The sequence below is a fragment of the Lepidochelys kempii genome, chromosome 4, assembly GCF_965140285.1.
Source record: "Lepidochelys kempii isolate rLepKem1 chromosome 4, rLepKem1.hap1, whole genome shotgun sequence".
Lineage (NCBI taxonomy): Eukaryota > Metazoa > Chordata > Testudines > Cheloniidae > Lepidochelys > Lepidochelys kempii.
This window is the reverse complement of record NC_136383.1, coordinates 9401139-9425168: the sequence shown is the minus strand read 5'-3', so window position 1 is coordinate 9425168 and position 24030 is coordinate 9401139. Positions and strand designations below refer to the sequence as shown.

The 24030-nt window shown below is 42.4% G+C and overlaps 2 protein-coding genes across 4 annotated transcripts in view; one reads left to right on the top strand and one right to left on the bottom strand.

Annotated features, from left to right (window-relative positions):
• The window catches only part of GTF2E2 (general transcription factor IIE subunit 2), a 61795-nt gene that overhangs the window by 26215 nt on the left and 11550 nt on the right, over positions 1–24030 (bottom strand). For both annotated transcript variants that reach the window (XM_073340328.2, XM_073340329.2), the window contains exons 3-4: positions 1539–1630; positions 754–861 (exon numbers count right to left, since the gene is read on the bottom strand). In XM_073340328.2, coding sequence (XP_073196429.1) covers positions 754–861; positions 1539–1630 — 200 coding nt within the window. The remainder of the gene's footprint in view (positions 1–753; positions 862–1538; positions 1631–24030) is intronic.
• On the top strand, positions 9592–20768 carry SMIM18 (small integral membrane protein 18). Of its 2 annotated transcripts, none has more exons than XM_073340317.2 (2): positions 9592–9650; positions 16937–20768. In XM_073340317.2, the coding sequence occupies exon 2, from the start codon at positions 16975–16977 to the stop codon at positions 17266–17268; it is 294 nt and encodes a 97-aa protein (XP_073196418.2). In that variant the 5' UTR covers positions 9592–9650; positions 16937–16974; the 3' UTR covers positions 17269–20768. The 2 variants fall into 2 exon arrangements, with proteins under 2 accessions (XP_073196418.2, XP_073196419.2); XM_073340318.2 differs by having other exon boundaries at positions 9592–9654.

Sequence of the window (24030 nt, the reverse complement as noted above, 5' to 3'; positions counted from 1 at the left end):
TGAAGCAGAAGAAGAAAAACAGTGTTGTATTTTGCAGATTACATTTAAAGACACCAGACTCCAACCATTGCAATGTATGGAATGTTACTTTGCTAAAGCATACTGAAGGACCATAAAGACATTCATTCTCATGAGGTAAAAAGTGTGTTAGGAGGAGGAGGATGGGGGCAATTTGGTTAAATACTCTATTTCCATAAAAGGAAAAAGTATATACAAAACAATAACCTCCTAACACCCCCGCCCAAAATCCCCAACTGTTGCTACCATTCCATCCCCTTAGCTCACCAAAATATTATGAAAATTCTAAAGCTCTTGACCAGTAAATAACTGTGAATCTATAGATATTATTTTAACCAAACTTTTTTCCTTTGGTTAATATAAGATCTTCAAATGCTGAAGCAGTTTTGCATTTAACATATATATTAAGATTCTTTGACAAGTATTGGCTCATTGTATTGCATTAGTAATGAACTATTTAACTTTATACCAAGATTAGTAAATGCTCTTCACATGACTCTTTTTACAATCTTTCACAATTTTAGAATAATTTCAGTTTCAGAGCTAGTATCACTACAGCACTGGATGATTCTTGAGAAGTAATACAAGTAAAGAGGACACAACATTTTTAGCAGAACTGTTATATTTTAGCAGGACAGTTATATTACAGAGTTTATCATTAAGCAAATGTATATGAGTTGAGTATTATTATTATTACTGGTCATTAGTCAGAGTCTGAAAATTTGTTTTCTTTACCTCACTCATTAACCATTGTTTCTGCCTGAGTCCAATATCTAAGTGTTGCGTTTCATCCAAAATTTCTTCTAGAGTTAATGGATGTGTATCACCACGCTGGTGCCGCGTCTGATAAAATAAACATTATCTATTAGAGCTCTGCAGGTACTTCATGAAAGTATGAACTCTACAGCAATTTATTAAGACTGGTAGCATGTTATGGCATTCCCCCCCCTCCCCCCCAGGATTTGCTGTTTTAATTTAAAATAAAAAAGTCATGATACACAGTATTTTAATAAATATTAATTCAAGGTCTGTAATGTTCAAAATTTTGCTCTGGAAGCTTAGTAAGAAAATGAATGTATAATGTCTGTTACGATGAAAGACAGCACTTAAAATGAAAGCTGATGACAGGAAATGAGTCAAATTATACATTTAAGGATAGTTGACATTCCTAAACATATGGAAGAAATTAGCCCTGAAAGAAATTTTTCATAAATGGTTCCTGAATCGTAGACCAGTTCTCATCTCTGGTTTATGTCAGCAGACTCTCAACCATCTTCTTACTTTTAAACTGAGCAAACTTGAGTAGGAGTCACTGAATACAAACATGGATTCTTACAATGACAATTTTTGTATTAATGATGTTTTTGGCATTAAACAAGTAGTTCTGCGTGTCTGATAACAGTTCTTAATATTAGCGCTACAATGAAAGGACAGCTTATATTAATGTTGCTGAGATGACAAGTGGATAAATAAGTATAAACATTTTCAGAAAAATTATACTTGAAATAAAATGACTCTACCTTCATATAATTCACTATCTTAGCAAGGACTCCAAACTTGTAGCCAGAGCCTCCTGAAAGGGCTTTCAAGTTAAATGACCCATTGCTGTGGTCTGCAAAAGAGGCAAAAGAACATGTTCTCAGAAACAGATTTTTAGTTTTGCACTCAACCCTGCTTCAATTATGCATCTCTTTTTGGTACTACAACCATAAATAAAAAGTAAACATAGTTCAGAAGTCAAGACCTGGGCCCTTTCAGATGTCTCTTTGTGAATGAAAATATGGTCCCTATGTAATTCCGTAAGTGCAGAAATGTTAAGATTTATGCTTTAAAGGGAGGCAAGCAAAAATCAATACCAAAGGAGTAAATTTTAATTCCTAAGCTTAATACCTCATTTTTGACTTTTTGCTGAAACCAACTTTTAAACAACTATAATTGTATTCACTGAATGTCATCTACAGGCAAGCTCAACGTTCCCACCCACATGACTGAATGGTACCTATATGCCCTGACATTGTGAGCCAGGAGTAGAAATTTTAATTTAAAATCACAAGCAATACAATATCAATTAAAAGGTATGCAAGATTATAGGGCAAGTAAAGTGAGATTCAGTTTCATATCCTGCTCTGAAAATAGGTCCAGCTGAAATTTTACCAATAAACATAAGAGAAAAGTACTTTGCTGGATCAGGGAAAGAGTGCTCAAGACACTGCACGATCCAACCCATAATGTGGTATGGATCTGCAGTCTTTTTTTTTTTTGCTATCCCTCCAAGATAATGAAAATATTGTTTCAAAGAATTAACAAAGTTTAAATTTGTGAAAATATTGTTCTATACACATGCCCCAGTAATTGTATTAACTCAATTTTAATTTCATAATGTAACATTTAAGCATAATTATTATCAAGCCATTAACAAAAGCCACAAGTTAATTACCACAGAGTCCTATTATTCATATTCACTGAGGGGACTTTCAGAATTAAAAGATCAAGGGGGAAACCCAACTTTCAATCCTTACCCAGGGGTGCTGAGAACCATTGAACCAAACTGTAAACCCTGTGTACAATGAAATCCACTTCAAGCCAGGGGGTGCGGCAGCACCCCTAGTTCCAGCACCTATGCCCTTCTCTAGTCCGATGTGGCTTCTAACCTGAGCTTCTTCAACCTAAAATCACTCGCAGTAGCAAAGTCCAACAACTGTATCAGAATCAAATGCCATTGCTACTGGTTTCTATATATGAAACAATCCCTCAGCATGCCTCTTCAGACTGATAGGTTTCAGAGTAGCAGCCGTGTTAGTCTGTATTTGCAAAAAGAAAAGGAGTACTTGTGGCACCTTAGAGACTAACAAATTTATTTGAGCAAAAGCTTTCGTTTCTATTTTTATGCTCAAATAAATTTGTTGGTCTCTAAGGTGCCACAAATACTCCTCTTCTTTTTTCTTCAGACTGATATTTGTTACCTTCTGGCAAACTAGAGCCAATATACTGCCTATACTTTGCAGATTTCCATTGGGACACTGTGAAGCAAACTTCTGAACCATCTGAAAAAATGTTCCACCTTAGTTCATGAAGAATGAAATATATGAGCAATTTCCTGTTTATATGTAGCAGCTGCTAAGTGGCTAATATGAAAAAAATTAATCACAGAGATAATACGATTAATGACTTGGCTACTGGAGTGGAGAGTATGCTTATAAAATTTGTGGATGATACTGAGGTGAGAGAAGTGGCTTAGGGTTAGGGTTTAGAATTCAAAACTACTCTGACAAATTGGAGAATTGGTCTGAATTCAACAAGATGAAACTCAATAACAACCAGTGCAAAGTACTTCATGTAGGAAGGAAAAATCAAATACACTCCGACAAAACGGGTAATAACTAGCTAGATGGTAGTACTGCTGAAAAGGATCTGGAGGACTTAGTGGATCACAATTTGAATGCGAGTCAACAATATGATGCAGTTGCGAAATCATTCTTGAGTGCACTAACAGGATTGTCACATATCAGACATGGCAGGTGATTGTCCCGTTCTACTTGGCACAGGTGAGGCCTCAACTGGAGTAATGCATCCAATTCTGGGGCACCACACTTTGGAAAAGATGGGGATAAACTGGAGAAAATATAGAGAAGAGCCACAAAAATGATAAAGGTTTAGAAAACCTGACCTATGTGGAAAGGTTAAAAAAAAGTGGGCATGTTTAGTCTAGAGAAAAGGCGACCAAGGGTAAATCTGATAACAGTCTTCAAATATGTTAAGGGCTGTTATAAAGAGGAAGGTGATTAATTATTCTCTTTGTCCACTGCAGGTAGGAGAAACAGTAATGGACCTAATCTGCATCAAACGAGATTTAGGTTAGATATTGGGAAAAACTTTCTAACTACAGGGGTAATTTAAACTCTGGAATAGGCTTCCAAGGGAGATTGTGGAATCCCAGTCAGTGGAGGTTTTTAAAAACAAGTTGGACCAACACCAATCTCAAACTATCAATACAAACTCTTAATAAGAAGAGATTAAATACTGTAAACTGGAGTGAAGGTGAGGTCTTCATTCCCAGTGCAGAAGTCTGAAGAGACAGCATGCTTTAAAAAGCTAATCTTTGCGAGTTTATTAAATTCTAGCGGGCTGTAGAGGTCAAGTGCACCAAGCACCTGAACTCTGGCCCTGGTTCTTGGTCTACAAGACACCTGCCCTCCCACTGCCGCCGTGAAGTTATTGTTTAAAACCTGTAAATGCTGTCTCTCACAGAGACCACCACCTAGATTTAGTCTGGTGTTTGCAGAACAGTTCTGCCATGCCTGAGCATGGCCAGAGGAGCTCCAAGGAAGAGATGCTGCAGTGGCAGATCTGGGTGGTTGAATCTACCGTGTTGCCAAATACTCAATCCAGGAAAGGAGCAGGAAAGATAAGTTGCTACTTTATGAAAATGAATACAAATTAAAGTTATTAAATGAAATGTTTGGCAGAAACCACCACCAACCTGGTCCTTCGCCAGAGACAGAAAATCTGCTGGCCTGAGCTGAAGAACAGGGCTTAGTCCTGGAGACCCCAACAACAAGACCAGACTGCCTCCAGATTCCATGGGGGGAGGGGGGATAACACTAACCCACCATCAGCGATGGATGAGAGAAGAACATATCCGCACCATGGCTTTGCTTTTTATTTCTTCCTTTCCCCGGATTCTTTGTCTGTATTTCTCTCTAGAATGTAAACTCTATGGTCAAGGTTCATCCTATGGTCCCACAAACTCCAGGAGCTCACAAACAAATGTGCATGCCCATTCTTATCTCGGACACAGACCTATTCTGACTTTTTGCAATTAAACAGAGTTATTCCCCTTACTCAGGATAACTGCTTCATAGCTGTTCAGGGTAGCTCAATGGCTCTGCAATGACACATTGGTGCAGACATTCTTTGTCTATCATGGCGCCCCACCCCACACCATGTGGGGAGCAAAGTGTCTTTGCCTCAGCCAGCCTCCTCTCCCTGGTGTTATAAATGGCCACTTTGGCCATGGCTAGGAGGAGGTTGACGAGGTGGTCCCGCGACTTCATAGGGCCACAGATGGAGTGTGCATAAACAAACAGGTGCGGGGAAAAATGTAGCCAGAACCTCAACAAGAGGTTCCGGAGGAGCCGCAAGGGGCTGCAACATGGCGCACTGCAGATAGACATGCGACAGGGTCTCCCTCACACCGCAAAAAGGGCAGGTGTCGGAAAGAGGGTTGAACCATGCCAGGTACACACCTGTGTTCACGGCTCCATGAAGGAGCCACCAATTAATGTCCCCGGCGGGCTGTGGAACCAGGATGGAGTACAGGCTGGACCACCACGGTCCCTCACCCTCTGCAGCTGGTAGAAGGTCCCGCCACTTGGTGTCGGGGTGGGACACGAGGGTGGGGAAATGAAGAGTGTGGAGCACGACCGTGTAGAGATGGTCCTGTGGCGCGGTTCAGAAGTGAACCGGATGCAAATCGCACAGCCGGCTTGGGGTACAAAGGCATGGGGGCCGAGAGAGCTCACGGGGTAGGGGCCCGATGAAGAGATCCAGAGGGCCTGGGGTGAGGGGTGGGCGGGCGATACCCTCTCGCAGGACCCGCTCGAGGAAAAACCAACAAATGGGCAATAAGGCTGCCTCCACCTCCCGAAGTACGTGCCGGGGGGTACCAAAGGCAGAGAGCCCCAAGAGCCAGCCAAGCGCATAGGGATCCACCCAGTCCCCTCGGTTGCAGTCCAGGAGGTCTCCGATCTTGGTAAGTTCCAACAGGACCAACCTCTGGCGCACCAAGGGCAACTTCGCCACTTGCACATGAAGACGAAGATGGTGTAGCAGGGGCTCTGCAAGGAGATCTGCCCCCTCGGTGGCCGCCACGGACCTGGTCGGAGGAGGGAAGTCCTGGTAGAAGACTGGCAGCTCGGAGAGGTCTTGCGGAAGACCTCTTGGATGGAGATAAAAGAGCTGCTGGTCATATCGGAGCCCTCAGAGGAAGCGGAAGAAGGTGTGCACCAGAGTGCTCCACGCCAAGCTACCTGCACCACAAAGGAGTCTCTGCATGGCCTGGAGGCGGAAGACATGGACCTGAGTGCACAGGCACACCAGGCCCTGTCCTCCCTCCTCCAGGGGAAGATGCAGAAACCACGCAGAGATCCAGTGCAGTCCTGGCCAAACGAACTCCAGAACCAGCTTCTGGAGCCAAGCCAGGAACCCCGGGGCTGGGCACAGGGTGTTGAGCCAGTGCCAGAGCATGGACAGGACTAGCTGATTGAGCACCAATGCCCTCCCCCGAAGGCAGAGGCACCGGAGCAGTCCTGCCCACCTCTGCAACTGCTCAACCACCCTGCCCTCCAAATTGTGCCAGTTCTCCAGCAGAGAAGGATGCGTGGCAGAAAGATAAAAGCCGAGATAGAGCAATGGATCCGTGCCCCACTGAATGGCCTGAAGCGCGGGTGGGAGGGCGCTCTGACCATCAGGCCAGAGCTCTTGACCCAGTTGACCTGGGCGGAGGCGGACACCGAGTACACAGCTTGGCAGGGCTCCACCCACACCAGGTTGCCCAGGTCCTGGACCACTGCAGCAGAGTGGTCTTATTGGGTGCTGGGAGGTATATAAGCCCTAGGATGACCACGGCCTTATTCCTTGTGGACTAGGGAAAGGTTACTTCAGGGTAATTGGAGCACCCAGAGCCAATTAAGGCCCCACCCAAGACCTAATTAAAAAACCCTGCTTCAGTCAGACAGAGAGATGGAAGGAGAGCTGACTAGAGTTTGGAGGAGTATTGCTTTTAGCCAGAGGACCAGGGGAAGGGAAACCCTGCCCAAGCAGAGCAAAGGACTTAGGGACCCCACCGGCAAAAAGGACTGAGGGAAACCCTACCCAAGGGGAGAGAGGGTAAGCAGCCCGCAAAGCTGAAGGGGCTGGGACCCGGAGTAGGAGAGCAGATCTGGGTCCCTTCCCCGCTCCTCTCTCTCTCCCCCACTGGGGCACTAGCGGAGCCCACAACACCCAAGAATAGGGGTAAGGGGCAGCACCCTTACCCACCACACCAAGAAAAAGTGCAGGACCCACCACAATAGCGTCAGCCATTTGCCACAGTCCCCAGAAGATAAACAAACTAAAACTATTTCTACTTAAAAATTCATCATCCAACCAACACATGCAAAAAAATCAAGTAAAAGTCTCTCCATACACACTATCCCATAAATTCATGGATTTTAAGGCTAGAAAGAACCACTATGTCAACCAAACCTGACTTCCCGCATAACACAGGCCAGAGAATTTCACCCTGTGATTCCTGAATATTAACAGGTTGAACCATAGCACATCTTTTAGAACGCCATCTAATCTTGATATAAAGATTCCAAGTTAACACTCACCAATTTAATATTTTAAATAACTAGTCAATAACCATTTCTAAACACTTCACATGGCTAGAGTTAAACACTACACATTTTGCATGGAAGGAAAAGTCACCTGTGGTGTGGATGAGAATGTAGAAAAGGCAAACTTATAGTTATAGGTCGCAACAGGTATATGAGAACTTAAATAGCAATTTCCAGTCTTTCTTCCGGCTGGTTGCTGGTATATGCACTTAAGCAACCTTAAGTGATTTTTAACACAATCTTTGTTTGACAAAATATAAATTAATAAACCGATTCTCTAAACACAGGGCACTTCAGAAAGGGAGATTCACCTCAGCTCCATCTGTAACCTACTGCTTTATAACAGTCCTTAATTCACTCCAGCAGAGCCCTTCCCAAACTCAAAAATAAGTCTTTAAGTGCTCCAAGCAGGGTTAGACAACACACTGTTAAAAATGCTGCTGCCCTGTTTCCACCAATGCTTTGACTGATGATTGCACAAATGAAGCATAGGAATGGCCATTAGGAAAATTAGTAGCACAGACAAGGCCTACGTGTCTCTAATACCATTTCTGAGAGTTTGGTTTCCAACTGGGAATTCTATTGTTGGTGGATACTTTCTTATAAGCCATAGCACACATTAACAATTTGCAAAACACATTTTCCCATAAGCAGCAAATGGAAACTTATTTTCTTATTAAAGTCAATCTGAACCCAGTTCTCAGCATCCACCCACTGAAAAGCAATGTTTCAAGTTGGGTATCCAAAAGTTAAGGCATCCAAAAATCAACAGTTATTTTGAAAGTCTTGGTCAGGTTTTTTATTTTACCCCCTACTTAAGGTACCACAACAGAGTACAACTAGCATTGACATATTCTGTGGATCCAGTCTAACACACTATTGTATTCTAGGAAATGTATTTGAGACTTTTGCTAAGGACCAATCATTCACAGTAAGTAGGTAGCAGACTCAGAAAGTGGGTTATCACAGAAGTGGCAGACTCAGAGAAAATGTGTTATATTCACTGTATTTAAATTTAGCATGCCCTTGCTCCTTTAAAGGGAACTGTAAATTAAGTTTCAAAACTCAGTCTGCTAATACACCCACACTATCCATCTTGGCCTTTCTGAAGAGGCAGGAAGCATTTGGCACACTGCCAGTTATGTACTAATTTTATTTGCAAGTCACTTTATAAAAAGATTGTGAAACAAACTTTCAAAATGGTCAGTTTTAAAAAAAAAAGTGTTTACTTTTTTTTGTTTTTCATATATCATTTCCTTGACCCATTTGCTAATTATTCTAGAGACTTACACTGAAAACAGGAGCTTTGCTAAGGTCTAGAAAAAGCATAATACCCTAAAAATGAATACTATTTCAAAAATTCAGAAACAGATTGTCATATCATAGCTTCAAGATTATGACTTCACTGCAGATTAAGCAGAAGGACATGGACCAAAAGAGAAAACTGAAGTAACAGAAAATGTAACACACACGACTAATTAAATAACTGTTTTATATATTATTTATTATATCATAGAGCTTATACAGTATAAATCCAGGTATAACAGAATAGACCCTCTCCCGAAACTTCATTTGAGAAGTTGGAAAAAAAAGAAACAAAAGCAAGTCGCCTTTATTTTGTATCACTAAATTTTTTTTTTAAATCCTCTCTATGAAGGAAATTTACCCAAGAAAAAAATCTTAATGGTTACAGACCTAAGAGATCAGTAAAACAAAATTAGACAGCACCTCTATCTCCACAACTGATGATTTATGGTTAAAAAAACACATTATGCAATGACTCTGTTCAAGAATTAAATCAAAGGCAGCAATGTTGTTTCCTATTAACCTGTTTAATCTATCGGACTGAGGCACATTTACAGTTTACTGTAAATAATATAATGCTGAATAGAAACAGAAATCTGCAGGTATTAACATTTCAAATGTCATGCTCTGACTCACTGTCTTCCAGCTCAAAGCTAAAGCATGTCAATAACAACCACTGTATCACTAACACACCTCACTGTTAATAAGATCACATTGTAAACGAGTAAGATACGGGGTGAGCAGGTTGATCATCCTACACAAAACAATTTAAATTTATGAATGATTTACTCCTGAGGTAGTGGGTTTGATGCAAATGAGCATAAAGGAAGTTGTCAGCAGCATTATGCTCTGGCCAATAGTAGCAAAGCTCCATTTTAGCTGTGCCATAGCCTGCACTAAAAAAAATAGAGCAGACCAGCGCTCTTTCAGCATCTTTTCAGACAAGAGGTAGGTCTGTACCATTTTTTAAAATTGTCTTACATTTATATTGATTATTGAAAGAAAATATATCTTTAGCTTAGAAAAGAAGTCTATATAAAGCCTTTCTCCTATAAAAGCCAGCGTGAATTTTCTTTGTGTTAAGCAGGATTTTACTCTGCTACAATCCTTAATCTGCTACTATCAGACAAGCACTATTACCATCTGTACATTAATGGAAAATTGATGACCACTCCATCTTATAAGAAACCCAACACACCCAAGCCAATGCGCAGTAAACAAAATGTATTTGATGTTTACTAGCTAGTAGCTCATTTCTTGCAGCCTCACGTTCCATTTAGTTGATTCTGACTGTTTTAAAATAGATGCTAATACAAATCTTTTTATTAAAAAAAACAAACTAATTCTGTAACAAAGAAAAAACAAAATTGTTAGAGGGTGTATTTTTCAAATATAAACAATAAAGCAATCACTAAATTGCTTAAGAATGAAATTGTATGCTGCTAGGCTAAAAATGTGTTCTAAAGAATTGGTTTGTTAGACTAGCACGAAAATCAACCTTATCACTTAAAATATTCCTGGAGTAAATATAAGAGTGTTAATCCATCTGCATGATGCAGACAGACAGGTTAGAATCCATGAGAGATTTCTAGATACCATTATCCCAAAATGTTTGTCAGTTGTTTCTTATTTGAGACTTCCTCAGCACTGCATTAAAATGAGTCATTTTGCCACTGCTCCTCTGAATACAATTCTGAGTAAACTTACATTATCACAGCATCCAAAGAATGATTTTTAAATTAAAACGTATTATAGAACTACATTAAATATTTAACCACTACTAGATTTTGTTCACGCACAATACCTGTAATGCATACTAATCAGACTGGCTCAGTGTAAATTTTAAATATTCCTACTGCAATTAGAATTAAAATGCAACTGTGTCGAACCCGAGTTTCTCCGATAGTTTTCAAAGATGTGCCTTTTCTTACTTTATCAGTGCTGCAGTTAATTTTGATGGATTAGCAATGAAATCTTTAGTCTTGTATTTCACAATTACAACAGTTTTGGTAGATGACTCAACAGCTGTCTTGGCTTTAGTCAAGTCTGGGGGATTACAGTCACTAGTAGAGAGCCAACACTTCTAGAATATTATCAAAATCAGCCTACAGCTAGTAACTGGACCCCTGCCCCAACTTGGTTTATAAAATAGAATTATCTGAAATTCTCTCTTCAATGGAGGAAGTTAATTTTCCTAGCCACCATTTAACACAGGGGTGGGCAAACTAAGGCCCAGGGGCTGCATATGTCCCTTCAGACATTTTAATCCGGCCCTCGAATTCCTGACGGGGAGCGGGATTGGAGGCTTGCTCTGCACAGCTCCCGGAAGCAGCAGCACATCCCCTCTCCAGCTCCTACATGTATGGGCAGCCAGGGGGCTCTGCACGCTGCCTCCGCCCCAAGCGCCGCCCCTGCAGTCCCCATTGGCCAGCAAACGGGGCCAATGGGAGCTTCAGGGGCAGCACCTGCAGATGGGGAAGCTCACAGAGCTGCCTGGCCATGCCTCCGCATAGGAGCCAGATGGGGGACATGCCATTGCTTCCGGGAGCTGCTTGAGGTAAGCACCACCCAGACCACCTCCCGCGCCCCAATCCTGATCTCCCTCCCACCCTCCAAACCCCTTGGTCCCACCCTCCTGCACCCCAGAGCCCGCACCCCCAGCCAGAGCCCTCACCCCCCTGCACTGGTACTCCTGCCCCAGCCCTCTCCTGAACTCCTCATTTCTGGCCCCACACCAGAGCCCGCACCACCAGCCAGATCCCTTCCCCCTCCCCAACCCCCAATTTCGTGAGCATTCATGGCCAGCCATACAATTTCCATACCCAGATGTGGCTCTCAGGCCAAAAAGTTTGCCCACCCCTGATTTAAGAAGTGCTAAGCACTATCTTCAAAACATCAATTGGCATATCATATAACTAAATCACTAGCTATCAGATATCAAAGGGGTTAAAAATATTGTCTTACAACTCACGTTATTAGAGTTTAAAAATCAATTATAGCTAAGACACTACCCAAATCATGGGATGATCTTCAGATAATAGCAGCTGAGTTGTGGACAAGACATGGAGAATTGTGGAAAAATAATAATGACCTTTATTAATTGCAGTAATTTGGAAAAGCCACAGCAGACCTATTTGTTTAAGAAAAATTTTCTGGAACAATATAAACACTCAACTATTATGCTATGCCTGTGAGATAGATATATATATACACACACACATAAAAATCACAGGCATAGCATAATAGTTGAGCATTTATATTGTTCCAGCAAATTTTTCTTAAACAAACAAGTCTGTTGTGGCTTTTCCAAATCACTGCAATTATTATTTTTCCACAATTCTCCATGTCTTGTCCACAACTCAGCTTCTATTTTTATATATATATTTTATAACCAGACAATTTGGTGCAACTACAAGGCCGTAACCAGGGTGGGGAGGGTGGGGCAGCTGCCCATGGCACAAAGCTGGGGAGGTTAGGCCTGGAAAAATGGGGCAGAAAAATGAGTAAAAAAGCATCGAGGGTACAGCCTGGCAGAAAGCATGGTATTGTCAGCCTCACTTCTGTGCTGTTGCTGGTGGCGGTGCTGCCGTCAGAGCTGGGACCCGGTCAGCAGCCATTGTTCTCGGGCCGCCCAGCTCTGAAGGCCGCGCCACCGCCAGCAGCAGTGCAGAAGTGAGGGTAGCAGTCCCATGCCCCTTACCCCCTACCAGCTCTACCCCCTACCGTTTCCCTCCCTCCAATTTTTCTGCCCCTCTTCCCCCACAGCTTTGCACCCTGGGCGGCTGCCTCACTTACACACACACACACACACCCCCAGTTACAGCTCTGAACTCTTCAAGATCATTTAATATACTAAGGGGGAGGTGGGAGGGGGAGTGTGTGTTGCAAACCTCAAAATGTATGCAAAATTGTACAAAGGAAGCTTATTTAAAACAAAATTGCGGTAGAAGCCTAATATTGTGGAATATGCAATATTGCGAAAGAAGTAGGACCTTAAATTATAGCTTATTTTAATCTCCCAGTTGACAGACTACATGCTGTTTCCTCCATTCTCTCAAACTAAAAATATGAAAGTTGTTAAAATAACAGAACCTTAAACCCCTGGGCACTGCTTACCCAAAAATGTACATACTGTGAGACTGAATCCCACACCCAGGTTTCCTTTACAGACTACAACAAAACAGACCTATTAAAGGATATTAGAGAATGAGTCTGTACCACTTCCATACTTCAGAGCAGAGGGGGGTTCTGTCCCTCAACTGTCAAGCCACTCATTTCCCTCCTCTTGTGCTCTACTTCTACTAAGGGCACCTTCTAGCTTGTGGGAGGACTAGGAGAAGAGACATTTGCCTCATCACAGAGGATACTATGCTTCCTGGAATGACTCCATAAGCAACAGAGTGAAACTGACAAGTAGTGCATTCATTTCACATTGATGTTTGGAAAGTACTAGGGACAGCTGAGTTACAGTGATACAGTCTTCCTGTGCAGGATTATCCCATAGGAGAATTTCAACAATAAGTGAAAGAAAGAGCAAAGGAAGGAAAGGAGAGGAGAGGGGATAAAATGAGGAGAGGAAATGCAATATTTCCTCAATCCCAATTTAAATATAACCCCTCAATCAAAGTTCCAATACACTGGGCCTGATTCTGCAAGGCACACCCCCCAACTTCAGTGGGAGCTGGGGCACTGGTCGCGATGCAGGATTGGCCTTTTGAGGATGCTATGAGAGGCATTCTGTGAATAGTGCTCTTCAGCCTCTGTGGATCCCAATCTGGCATCATTAGCTAAAATTACCACTGAAATTTATTGTCCACGCCACCCACCCTCCAAAAAAAGAAAATAAAAAAGGAAAGATGAAACAGCATTTTGAAGGCTTATTTTACCTAAGTTTTCTTTAAAATAATTTTCCAAAGAAATCTTCATCTAAATAATTATTTCAATTATAAAAAGGCAACAGCAAATTCCCACATTAAAACCTTTATTCATACTTGTATATATTCCATTTCTTTATCCTTAGCTATGAGTTTAAAAAGGAATTCAATAAATTACCACAGTTCCCAAAACTAATTTTCTGTGGATGCACTCATCCTGACAGGCAAGCTCTGAGATAGGGCCTCATCAATGCCACAATTTCATTTTGGTTTTTATTCAGCCAAACAGAAGCACACAAACAACATGATGAACAGTATATAAGCAACAGCAATGAAATGTAATACAACTTAAGCTAAGTTAACTGCATCCTGGCTGTTTCCTGTTTTATGTTAAAAATGGCCCAATTTTATTATTGGTAAATTCATAGACAAACTGTTTAAAATAGGTAGCAATATGAAATTTGGGCTTTATCATTTTTCCTTTCAATTATCCATATATTTTGGTTTTCAACTTTGTAAACAAAACATTGATGCTTTCTTTACAATTAGTATTTTCTGGTCGTGTTGCATTTTGATTAAGTTAAATAAAAGGTAACCAGATAGACTTCTTAATAGCCTACGCCTTTATTCATTGTTTTATCTACAACACAAAATTCACTTTAAGATTTTTGTAAGGAATTTCAACTTTTAAGTGAACAAAGTTGCCTCATGTCCAGTGTAATTATACACAGTATAAAACATACATTTTTTACAAACTGAGCATCTTTCATTAATTAGCTATATAGCTCTGATTTTAATTAATGTTACATCATACCCCTCCTGCATGAGTATAACATGCAAGAGACTTCTAGCCTTTCTTACCTAACCTTCAGTCTTCCTGTACCAAGTTCGTGGAGCAACATTTACGTATTAATTTACATACAAAAATATAAACTAAGAAAACTTTAAGGCTGCAGTCATGCTCTCAAGAGTTATAAAATACCAGAATGAAGGTTGCCTGTGAGATTTTAATTTGGCGCCGTTGTGCGTATTAGTTTAAAGAGAATTAAAGCCACTTTAATTTTGAATGAGGGTGTTCGCTCGAGGGTTTAATGCAGTTTAACTAATCCACTTCAAATTCATACCTCTAGTTAATTCAGATTAATTTTCCTGGATGTCCCTGTGTAGACAAGCCCTTAACTATGGAGTCACTCCCGGTCCTCTATACTATGCAAAAACTACAATACTATATTAAGACTGATGTTTAAAACTGTTCAGAAGCCAGGAAATTCAGAGTTAAAGGTAATAAATGCTCTTTTTAAAAAGGAAAAATGCACATTCTTCCCTACTCTAGAAGTGATTGATATAATTAACTTGTGCATGAGCAGAACCAGAACTTTTCAACTCACTTTTACAAATATTTGTTGAACTGTAAAGGTAGCATATCATGTTAATAACTGAAGTTTTTAAATAGTTTTTTTGGGTATTTAAAATACATATATTTCAATTCATCTTAAAGATATCTAAAGCAGCCCTTAGCCTGCTCCTCTGCATGTAGGACTTAAGACAAGTACATTTGTCTTTCATATTCTAAGGTGAGAGATGAGAGCAGAGTAAAAACTGTGCTTTAATCTCTCTCCTCCTCTCCCTGCCCCATCGCATCATCTCTCTCAACTGAGCCCGCTCCCATTCTACCCTCAGAGGTGCTGGAAGAGGTAGCCCCCCATTTTAAGAAAACACCAAGCCTCAAGGGGCTCCCTTTCCCATTTTAATTCAGTCGGCAGTCAGTCCTTCAATACAATGTTGCTCTAGGCTCAGTTCCAGAAGTTCACATATCCAAATCCTGCTGCCTCTCTAAACCAACGAAAGCAGTTAGACCAATGCCAAGCAATCGCAGGGCCAGGTTTTGCACCTGGGGGAAAGGACGTGATGGGTCATTGGTGATAGGGTGGAGAGTGAGCCCACCACGCACCCACCTGGTGGGAGCAGCTACAGTCCTGCAGTGCCAGGCCTAGCTCCACATTCCAGGTGTTGTAACCTAACACACATGGTCACAGTGCCACTGAGCTCCTGGGTGCTGAACACTATGAGAATTTGGTCCTTAATGTGTTAGGAAGCTTGCAAGTTAACCGAAAGACGATAACAGCGCTTACAGATGAGATAAGGAAATTGTATTATAAACCAGGAGAGCAGCTGGTTTCTGGAAACTCATTCTCCAAGACAGTTACAATTTCTAAATGTACTGTAATTCCACTTAACCAAATTCAAATGATCCAGACAGCCTAGTTATCCAAAAGGAAACTGTGTCCCCCACGTAGCCCTGTTGGTTACATACCAACTGATTAACTAACATTAAGGCTGTGGGAACTGTGATGTAGAAGGATTTCCGAACAGTATGAGGAAAGGAGGGAGGGAAATGAAGGGAGGCAAAGAGGTGGGTGGAAGAGAGAAAAGGGGGAGGAAAGAAGACGGGAGAGGTGCTGCTTGAATGCTTCCCAGCGCCGACAGCCCTGGGCTCTGCAGGCACCAATACAAATACCAAGGGGAACGGCCAGCTGAGGGTGCTGGGAAGCACTAAAGCAGCACTAACAAGGCTCCTGTCTCCTGCAACTACTGCCCCTCTCCCTCTTTCTCTCTCTTCCACCCTCCTCTCTGCCTCCCTCCTTTCCTCATCCTACCCAGAAATCCTGCAGCTTAACATAGCACCTCCATTTATCCAAACGTGCAGTTACCCAAAGGAATCAGATGGCTCCCAGACCATTCTGATAAATGGAACTGTAAACAAAGGAAGAAGTAGAAGAATGCCAAATGTTAATCATTCCAGTCATTAGGATCCACACATCCAGTAACAGCACATGGGTCCCTTGTTTTGCTAGAAATGTCACATGTGCAGAGAGGGTTTTCAAACCATTAAAAAACTAAAACATTTAAGAGTAACAAATAGACCATGTTTCTAAAATCATCCCATGCAGATGGAAATAATCTCTGTAAGATTGCTTCTTTGCATTATCTTTGGAATAAGTGAGAGATGCTCCTTAACTTTATTGATACATGTTGCAATGTATTAGTTTTGCAATAAAATATATTTCAAAAAGTCATCACACAGTCAAGCTGTGCATTTTGAGCCAATATATTTTTGACTCAAAGCAAAATAAAGAGCCAGATTAATGCAGCTTCACTTCAAAGAGTATGTATATGTCCAAAGCTCCCCAGTTCAGAAACTATTCACTGCTTGCCACAGGAAATTAGCTGTCATTCTGAAAGTAAACTCTTCCAACTAGGGAAAATAATTCAAGTTCCAACTTAGTTGGTAAAAGAAAAAACTGACATTTTAGAAGTTAAAAACGTCACCTTTGTTTCTCTGTTTGTTTTAACCTATAGATCTGCTGCAGTGAGCACAATAAGAGGACTCTCCAAGCATGGCAACCTTCAACACCAGTTACTGGAACGAGACTACGTCCCTTTACCAATACCTTGGTTTTCAAGTGCAAAAGATTTACCCTTTCCATGATAACTGGAACACTGCCTGCTTTATTATTCTGGTTATATTTATCTTTACTGTAGTTTCTCTGGTGGCGTTGGCTTTCCTTTACGAGTTGCTTGACTGTTGCTGCTGTGTGAAAAATAAAACCATGAAAGACCTAGCGAACGAATCCAACCCAGTTAGAACCATGATGGACAGCTTTAGAAAGAGAGAAACAGAAGTGGTGTAGTAATGATTGATCACTAGAACTCACAGAAGAACCAACAAACAAAATGAAGCCTCTTGCATCTTATGAGCAAGTCATGTGCTTTTTGGGCCTTAAAAATCATTGTTAGCAACAATTATTTCACTTCTGGATGTGAACTTGAATGGCTAGCAAAACCTTTATGTGGAAAGAAAGATTTTTGTTTTTAAATGAACTTTTGTCATCTATATTTGATTACTAGAGTAAATATTTGTTCATCTGAATAATTCACAATGTTGCTTAATTGGAGAAATACAGATCAATCTGATTGTCACCCTCACCCCTGCCATCTCATGTCTCCTCCTTGGTCTATAAGCTCTCCTTTTGGGGGAAGTCTGCACAAAAGTTACCAAACAATGGCACTCTTCTTAAAAACATGTTTATTAAAAAGAAAAAAATGTCAGTAAAACAAAATGAATGGTTTTCATTACACATGGCATCTGAATATTTTGCAAAGCCCAGTGAGGTAGGCTTTCTTATTAAACGAAAAAAGAAAAATGTTCATCCCCAGCAAACAAATACCTCTCTGACCACTTCCTGGAAGCACCTGACTGCTTCTCCCTGCAGCTCAGAGAACTCCCACTCTATCCCTCACCCAAACGGTTTATCAATTCCTAGGTGTTAGAATTTATCATCACATCAGAGTGAGGTCACCTCAATATTTCCACAAAGGAGTGTTTAATCAAGAGTACTGTCTGGAGGCAAATGAGTATCTTTTCACCCCCCATACAAGAACATATCACCTAAGAGCTTCCCTCCCACATCCTCCTGTCTCCAAGTCCATAATTTCACAGATCATTCCTGATCTCCACCTCCCTCCCACACTCCTCACCAGTCAAGGGGATTGCCTTTTGAGATACAGATCCACTGTTCTTGGCTACAGACGTGAGAACACACCTTCATGCTGGATGTATCGAGTTTCTATAGTAGGGCAAGCCTACATTACACAATTAAATTGACTTAAGTTACGTTGACATACAGCCACCACAGTAATTAAATCTCTTTTGCCTGTCCACACTACCTTCCTTGGGTTGGCAGTGTGCATCCTCACCAGGAGTGCTCACACCAATTTAACTATCGGTGTAGGGCACTGTGGGATGGCTTTTGAAAGGCAGGAACAGTCAATGTAAGCAACGCAGTGTCTACACTGATACTGCACTGACGTAACTACATTGACCTAAGCACTATGCCTCTCGCATAGGTGCAGTTATTAACTCAGTGTAGTGGGCGAGTTACATCGGTGGGAGCTTCATTTTAGTGTAGACGCTTACAGAGTTTGGTTGACCTAAGGCAGCTTACGTCGACTTAACTCTGTAGTATAGATCAGGCCCCAGCTGTCCAGAGTTAGCATGATTTTGACTATTTTAGACTCGCTTATCAATCTTTCCTTGCCATGAAATACATATTATTGACGGATCCAATGCCTGTCTTGGGTAAAAGTGATCATGAAATAATAGAGTTCATGATTCTAAGGAATGGTAGGAGAGAAAACAGCACAATAAAGATAATGGTTTTCAAGGAGGCAGACTTTAGCAAACTCAGGGAGTTGGTAAGATCCCATGGGAGGTAAGTTTAATGGGAAACACAGTTCAAGAGAGTTGTCAGTATTTCAGGGACATTATTAAGGCCACAAGAGCAAACTATCCCACTGCGTAGGAAAGATGGAAAGCATGGCAAGAAACCACGCTGACTTAACCTGGAGGTCTTCAATGATCTGAAACTCAAAAAATAGCCCTACAAAAAGTGGAAACTCAGTCAAATTACAGAGGACGAATATAAACAATAAAACACAAGTATTTAGGGACAAAATTAGAAAGACCAAGGCACAAAATGAGATTAAATGAGCTAGAGACATAAAGAGTAACAAGAAAACACTATACAAATACATTAGAAGCAAAAGGAAGACCAAGCACAGGGTAGCCCGTAACTCCATGAAGGGGGGATGTAGTGAGGTGGAGCAGCCTCTCTCCAAACTAGAGAGCCAGGAACCACTACACTCCCCCTGGTGGGCAGACCTAAAACCTCCCCACTCCTGGCATCGAAAGTCCCAGGGCAGGACAGGAAATATAAAAGCAGAGCCCTGGAGCTCAGTTGGGGTTGGACCATGAGAAGAAGCAGACATCTCTTCCCGGGCATAGACATCTCTGCAGGATCCCGGAATAGCCCTCAAGTGGAGCCACGTCCTGCAGTTGGAGGAGATGGATGAGTATCCCAAGGAACTGTCAGATGAATGCCCCGAGGAGCTGTGGGGACTGCCAGCGGCCAAGAAGACATAAGAACGGCCATACTGGGTAAGACCAAAGATCCATCTAGCCCAGTAGCCTGTCTTCCAACAGTGGCCAATGCCAGGTGCCCCAGAAGGAATGAACAGAACAAGTAATCCATCCCCTGTCGCCCATTCCCAGCTTCTGGCAAACAGAGGCCAGGGACACCATCCCTGCCTATCCTGGCTATAGCCACTGATGGACTTATCCTCCATGAATTTATCTAGTTCTTTTTTGAACGATGTTATAGCCTTGGCCTTCACAACATCCTCTGGCAAGGAGTTCCACAGGTTGACTGTGCATTTTGTGAAAAAATACTTTCTTTTGTTTGTTTTAAACCTGCTGCCTATTAATTTCATTTGGTGGCCCCTAGTTCTCGTGTTATGAGGAGGATTAAATAATACTTCCTTATTTACTTTCTCCACACTATCATATCCCCCCTCAGTCATCTCCTTTCCAAGATGAAAAGTCCCAGTCTTATTAATCTCTCCTCATACGGCAGCTGTTCCATACCCTTAATAATTTTTGTTGCCCTTTTCTGAACCGTTTCCAAGTCCAATATATCTTTTTTGAGATGGGACGACCACATCAGCACGCAGTATTCAAGACGCAGGCATACCATGGATTTATATAGAGGCAATATGAAATTTTCTGTCTTATTATCTATCCCTTTCTTAATGATTCCCAACATTTGGTTCACTTTTTGACTGCTGCTGCAGACAAGAGGCAGAGGACACAGGACCTTTGGACTATGGAGCCCTACGCCCAAACTGTGGTAGGAAGTAGTCCAGGGGAACCAGACTTTAGTCCGGTTCTGCTGCTTGAGAGTGAGTCAGCATGTTTCGGGAGGATTGCCACTATAAGGGCCCTGGGCTGGGACCAGGTGGAGTAGGGTGGGACTGGGTTTTCCTACCACTGACCCCACCCCAGAGGTGGCAGCCAAACCCCCTCTTTTTGGCCAGAAGGCGTGGGCTTTGTTGTGGGCTCACCCCAGCCAGAAGGCTGTGGAGCCACAGACTGCTCTGCCGTGCCCAGAGCTCCCTTACAGACTGTTAATTCCTGTTTGCCCCAGCCAGACAGCTGCAGGCTAAAGACTGTTTGTGGCTCTGCCCCCAGACTGTTTTGTTGCTGTCTGTCCCAGCCAGATGGCTGCGGGCTAAAGACCGTTTGTGGCTAGGCCAGGGGTGAAAGTAAAATTTCTCTCTTACCGGTATTGGGGGGGGGGGGGCAGTTGCCCCCCCCCACTCCACCCCCTGGAAGGGTCAGGGCCTTGGGCAGAAGGGGTGGGGCTGGGTGTCAGTGTCCCTCAGCCAGGCCGCCTGGGGCTCCAGCGGCGATTAAAAGGGGCAGGGACTTTAAAACGCTGCCGTGGCATTGCTTTATGCACAGTCCTTTTGCCGCAGCAGCGCTTTAAAGGATCCTGCTTAAAGCGGTAACGTCACTGCCCCTTTTGCACCCTCCCTGTCGGTGGCCCTGCCAGTAGGGACTTGGCAGGGCCACCAAAGGGGGGCGCAAAAAGAGCAGTGACGTTAAAGTGCTATGGCAGCACTTTAACGTCAGTAGTATGGGCCGGTACAGGCAGCCACTTTTTACTGGTAAGTCGTACCAGCCCGTACCGCCTTACTTTCACCCCTTGGTTCGGCCCTACCCAGAGAGCAGAGTTTCCCCTATAGACTGTGACTTGCTGTCTGCCTGTGGTGAGAAAACTTTGCTTTGAATTTAACATAGTTTGTTAAGTTAGGCACCAGTTGCATTTTAACTTTATTTTCTTGTAACCATTTCTGACTTTTATGCCTCATTACTTGTACTGAGTAAAAATCTCTCTCTTTGTAATTAATAAACTTGTTTTATTGTTTTACCTAATCCAGTGTGTTTAAACTGAAGTGTTTGGGACACTCCATTTGGCATGGCAAGTTGTGCAGACATTATTTCTATTATAACGGACTTGATATCAACTTGTACTGTCCAGGAGAGGGCTGGGCAGTACAAGATATACACTTCTGGGGGAAAATCTAAGTCTGGGAGTGCGTTGGGGTCACCCTTCAGTATAACCCAGGCTGGTAAGAGACAAAGTGTGACACAGCTGAGAGTAATTTATATGCTGCAGGCTGTTTGTAAGATGTCCTGGTTGGAGGCTACAGCAGCAAGGCTTTGTAAAGGACATCCTAGGCTAGAGGACAAGGGTGACGCAGCTACTCATCTGTCTGGATTCTACCCTGGTATGACACAGAAGGATGTTGCAGTAATCAAGATGATAGATGGTGAGAGCCTGGACAAGAATTTTAGCTGTGTGGATGGACAGAAAAGGACATATCTTAGAGATGTTACGCAGAAAGAACTGGCAAGATTTAGATATACCCTGAACATAAGAGCCTAGAAAAAGTCCATGTCAAAGATGATCCCCACGTTACAGGCCTGAGTGACAGACAGGATGGTGGTGTTGTCCCCAGTGATTTAGAAAGAAGGTAGTGAGGAGGACTTGGGCAGGGTGGGGCGGCGGTAATTAAGAGCTCTGTTTTAGTCACATTGAGCTTGAGCTGACAAAAAGACATGACAAACAACTGTTCACTCAGAACTAGCATCAGACTAAATTCATTCCTTTTAGGACACACAGTAGCAGTACTGAACGCTTCTGATATTGGCTCGGTCTGAAAGTGACATAAAAGAGGAAATACATATCCAATGAGTTGCTTTGACGTAAATACCCAAAACACTGCTAAGCAGTTAGGGTTCTTACACACATAAAATACATGACTCAAATCCACAGAAGCAAGGAAATGAAAAATTATGCCCCCCAACAGTACACAACCTCTATTCCCCCCATCCACAGCATACACTTTACTGTTAACAAAACCACCCTACACTACAGACCACAACTTTAAACTTTTTGCCGTTCTGCACACACACCCCTTTCCCAGATTATACTTATCCAACATTAGTACTTGTGGATGTTTGGTATAGTAGTTGGTTATGCTGAGAGAGGGTAGGCTGGTAAAGGGGATGATGGAAGGCTGGGATCCCTATTGGGGTAGTTGTGGCAATGGTAAGGTGTGTGCCCCTTCCCCCACTGGGTGTAACTGCTAACCCTTTGGGAACCTGTAGCATTTTGGAGCTTCAGTGCAAGCATCAACACTGACGGTGCCGAAGTCACCAGTGCAAGAGCGCTGGGGTGGTGGTGTCAAAGCCATAGCTTCCTGTGCCAAGAGCAACATTCTCAGCGGACAAGACTCCCCTGGAGGTGTCTAAAGGAGGGCTGAGGCAGGCTGCATTTTTGTTTCAGGCACAGGATGACATCTGCAGCCAACTTTGACACTCTGCTTATTATGGTCAATATCTAGGCAGATAGAGCATACTGTCATCTGTCACTGACATAGTTCTGCCATACAGACATGTCTTGAAATCACTGAGCAGTCTCTTTCTTCAAAAACTTTCCTACAACAAAGTTAGGGAGCATCAAGAAAAAACAGAAAATCAGCGAGGAAGACTGAGGCAGAAACTGATGGGTCCAAAATGCATTTAGAAGGAAAAATAAGCAGCAGAGAAGCACACTAGAATGCAAGAGCACCAAAATAATCAATAATATGCTGCAGAACTACACTGAGGCAAAAGCCTTAGGCAACCTGTCAAGTTGACTGCAGAATACAGCAGCCCCTGTGCTCAGCAATACAAGTCATCACTTCTGTTCACTGCTCTCTGCTGGCTCGTCACTAAACATGGAAGTCAGTTTAAAGATATCTGACTTGCCTTGCAAAGCTCTGCATGGAACTGGTCTTAGCTACTGAGACACCATCTCTCTGTCTTTCTGATTCCAGTGAAACTATTGGCCAACACAGAGCAACTTGTGACCACAGGTTACAGAACCTTCCCAGGTTGACAGATCAAGACTTACTGCCAGATAAAATAAGAATGACCTCTGACCACATGGCACACACAGCAAAATATAAAACCCAGTTCTTTCTCCAAGCATACAACTTTTTATTTAAAAAAAAAAAAAAAAAAAAAAAAAAAAAAAAAATCTTAGCTAGCCCATTAGCAAGGAAGAGAGAGAGAGATCACTTTGTTGTTGACTTTACTCTTGGGAGACACTCACGGCTTGTCTGTATCATGGGGACTATAGCGGCACAGCTATGGCATCACAGCCATGCAGCTGTAACCCCATGGTGTAGATGCACACTACACTGACAGAAGCAGTATTCCCGTTGCTATAGTAACTCTACCTCCCTGAGCGATGGAGCTAGGTCAGCATAAGCCTTCTTCTGTTGACATACTTGCATCTACACTGAGGGTTTATATCAGCATAGCTACAGTGCTCAGGAGAGCAGTAGCTATGTCAATCTCAGTTTTAAGTGTAGATCAGACCTGAGATGGTACAGTGATGGGCACCAATACAGAAGCCTAGAGAAAAGGAAAGATGGGGCGGAAAGCTGAAAATGCTGAAAAGTATACAGTAAAAAGAGCTGGAGTGACACACAACCATAGCACA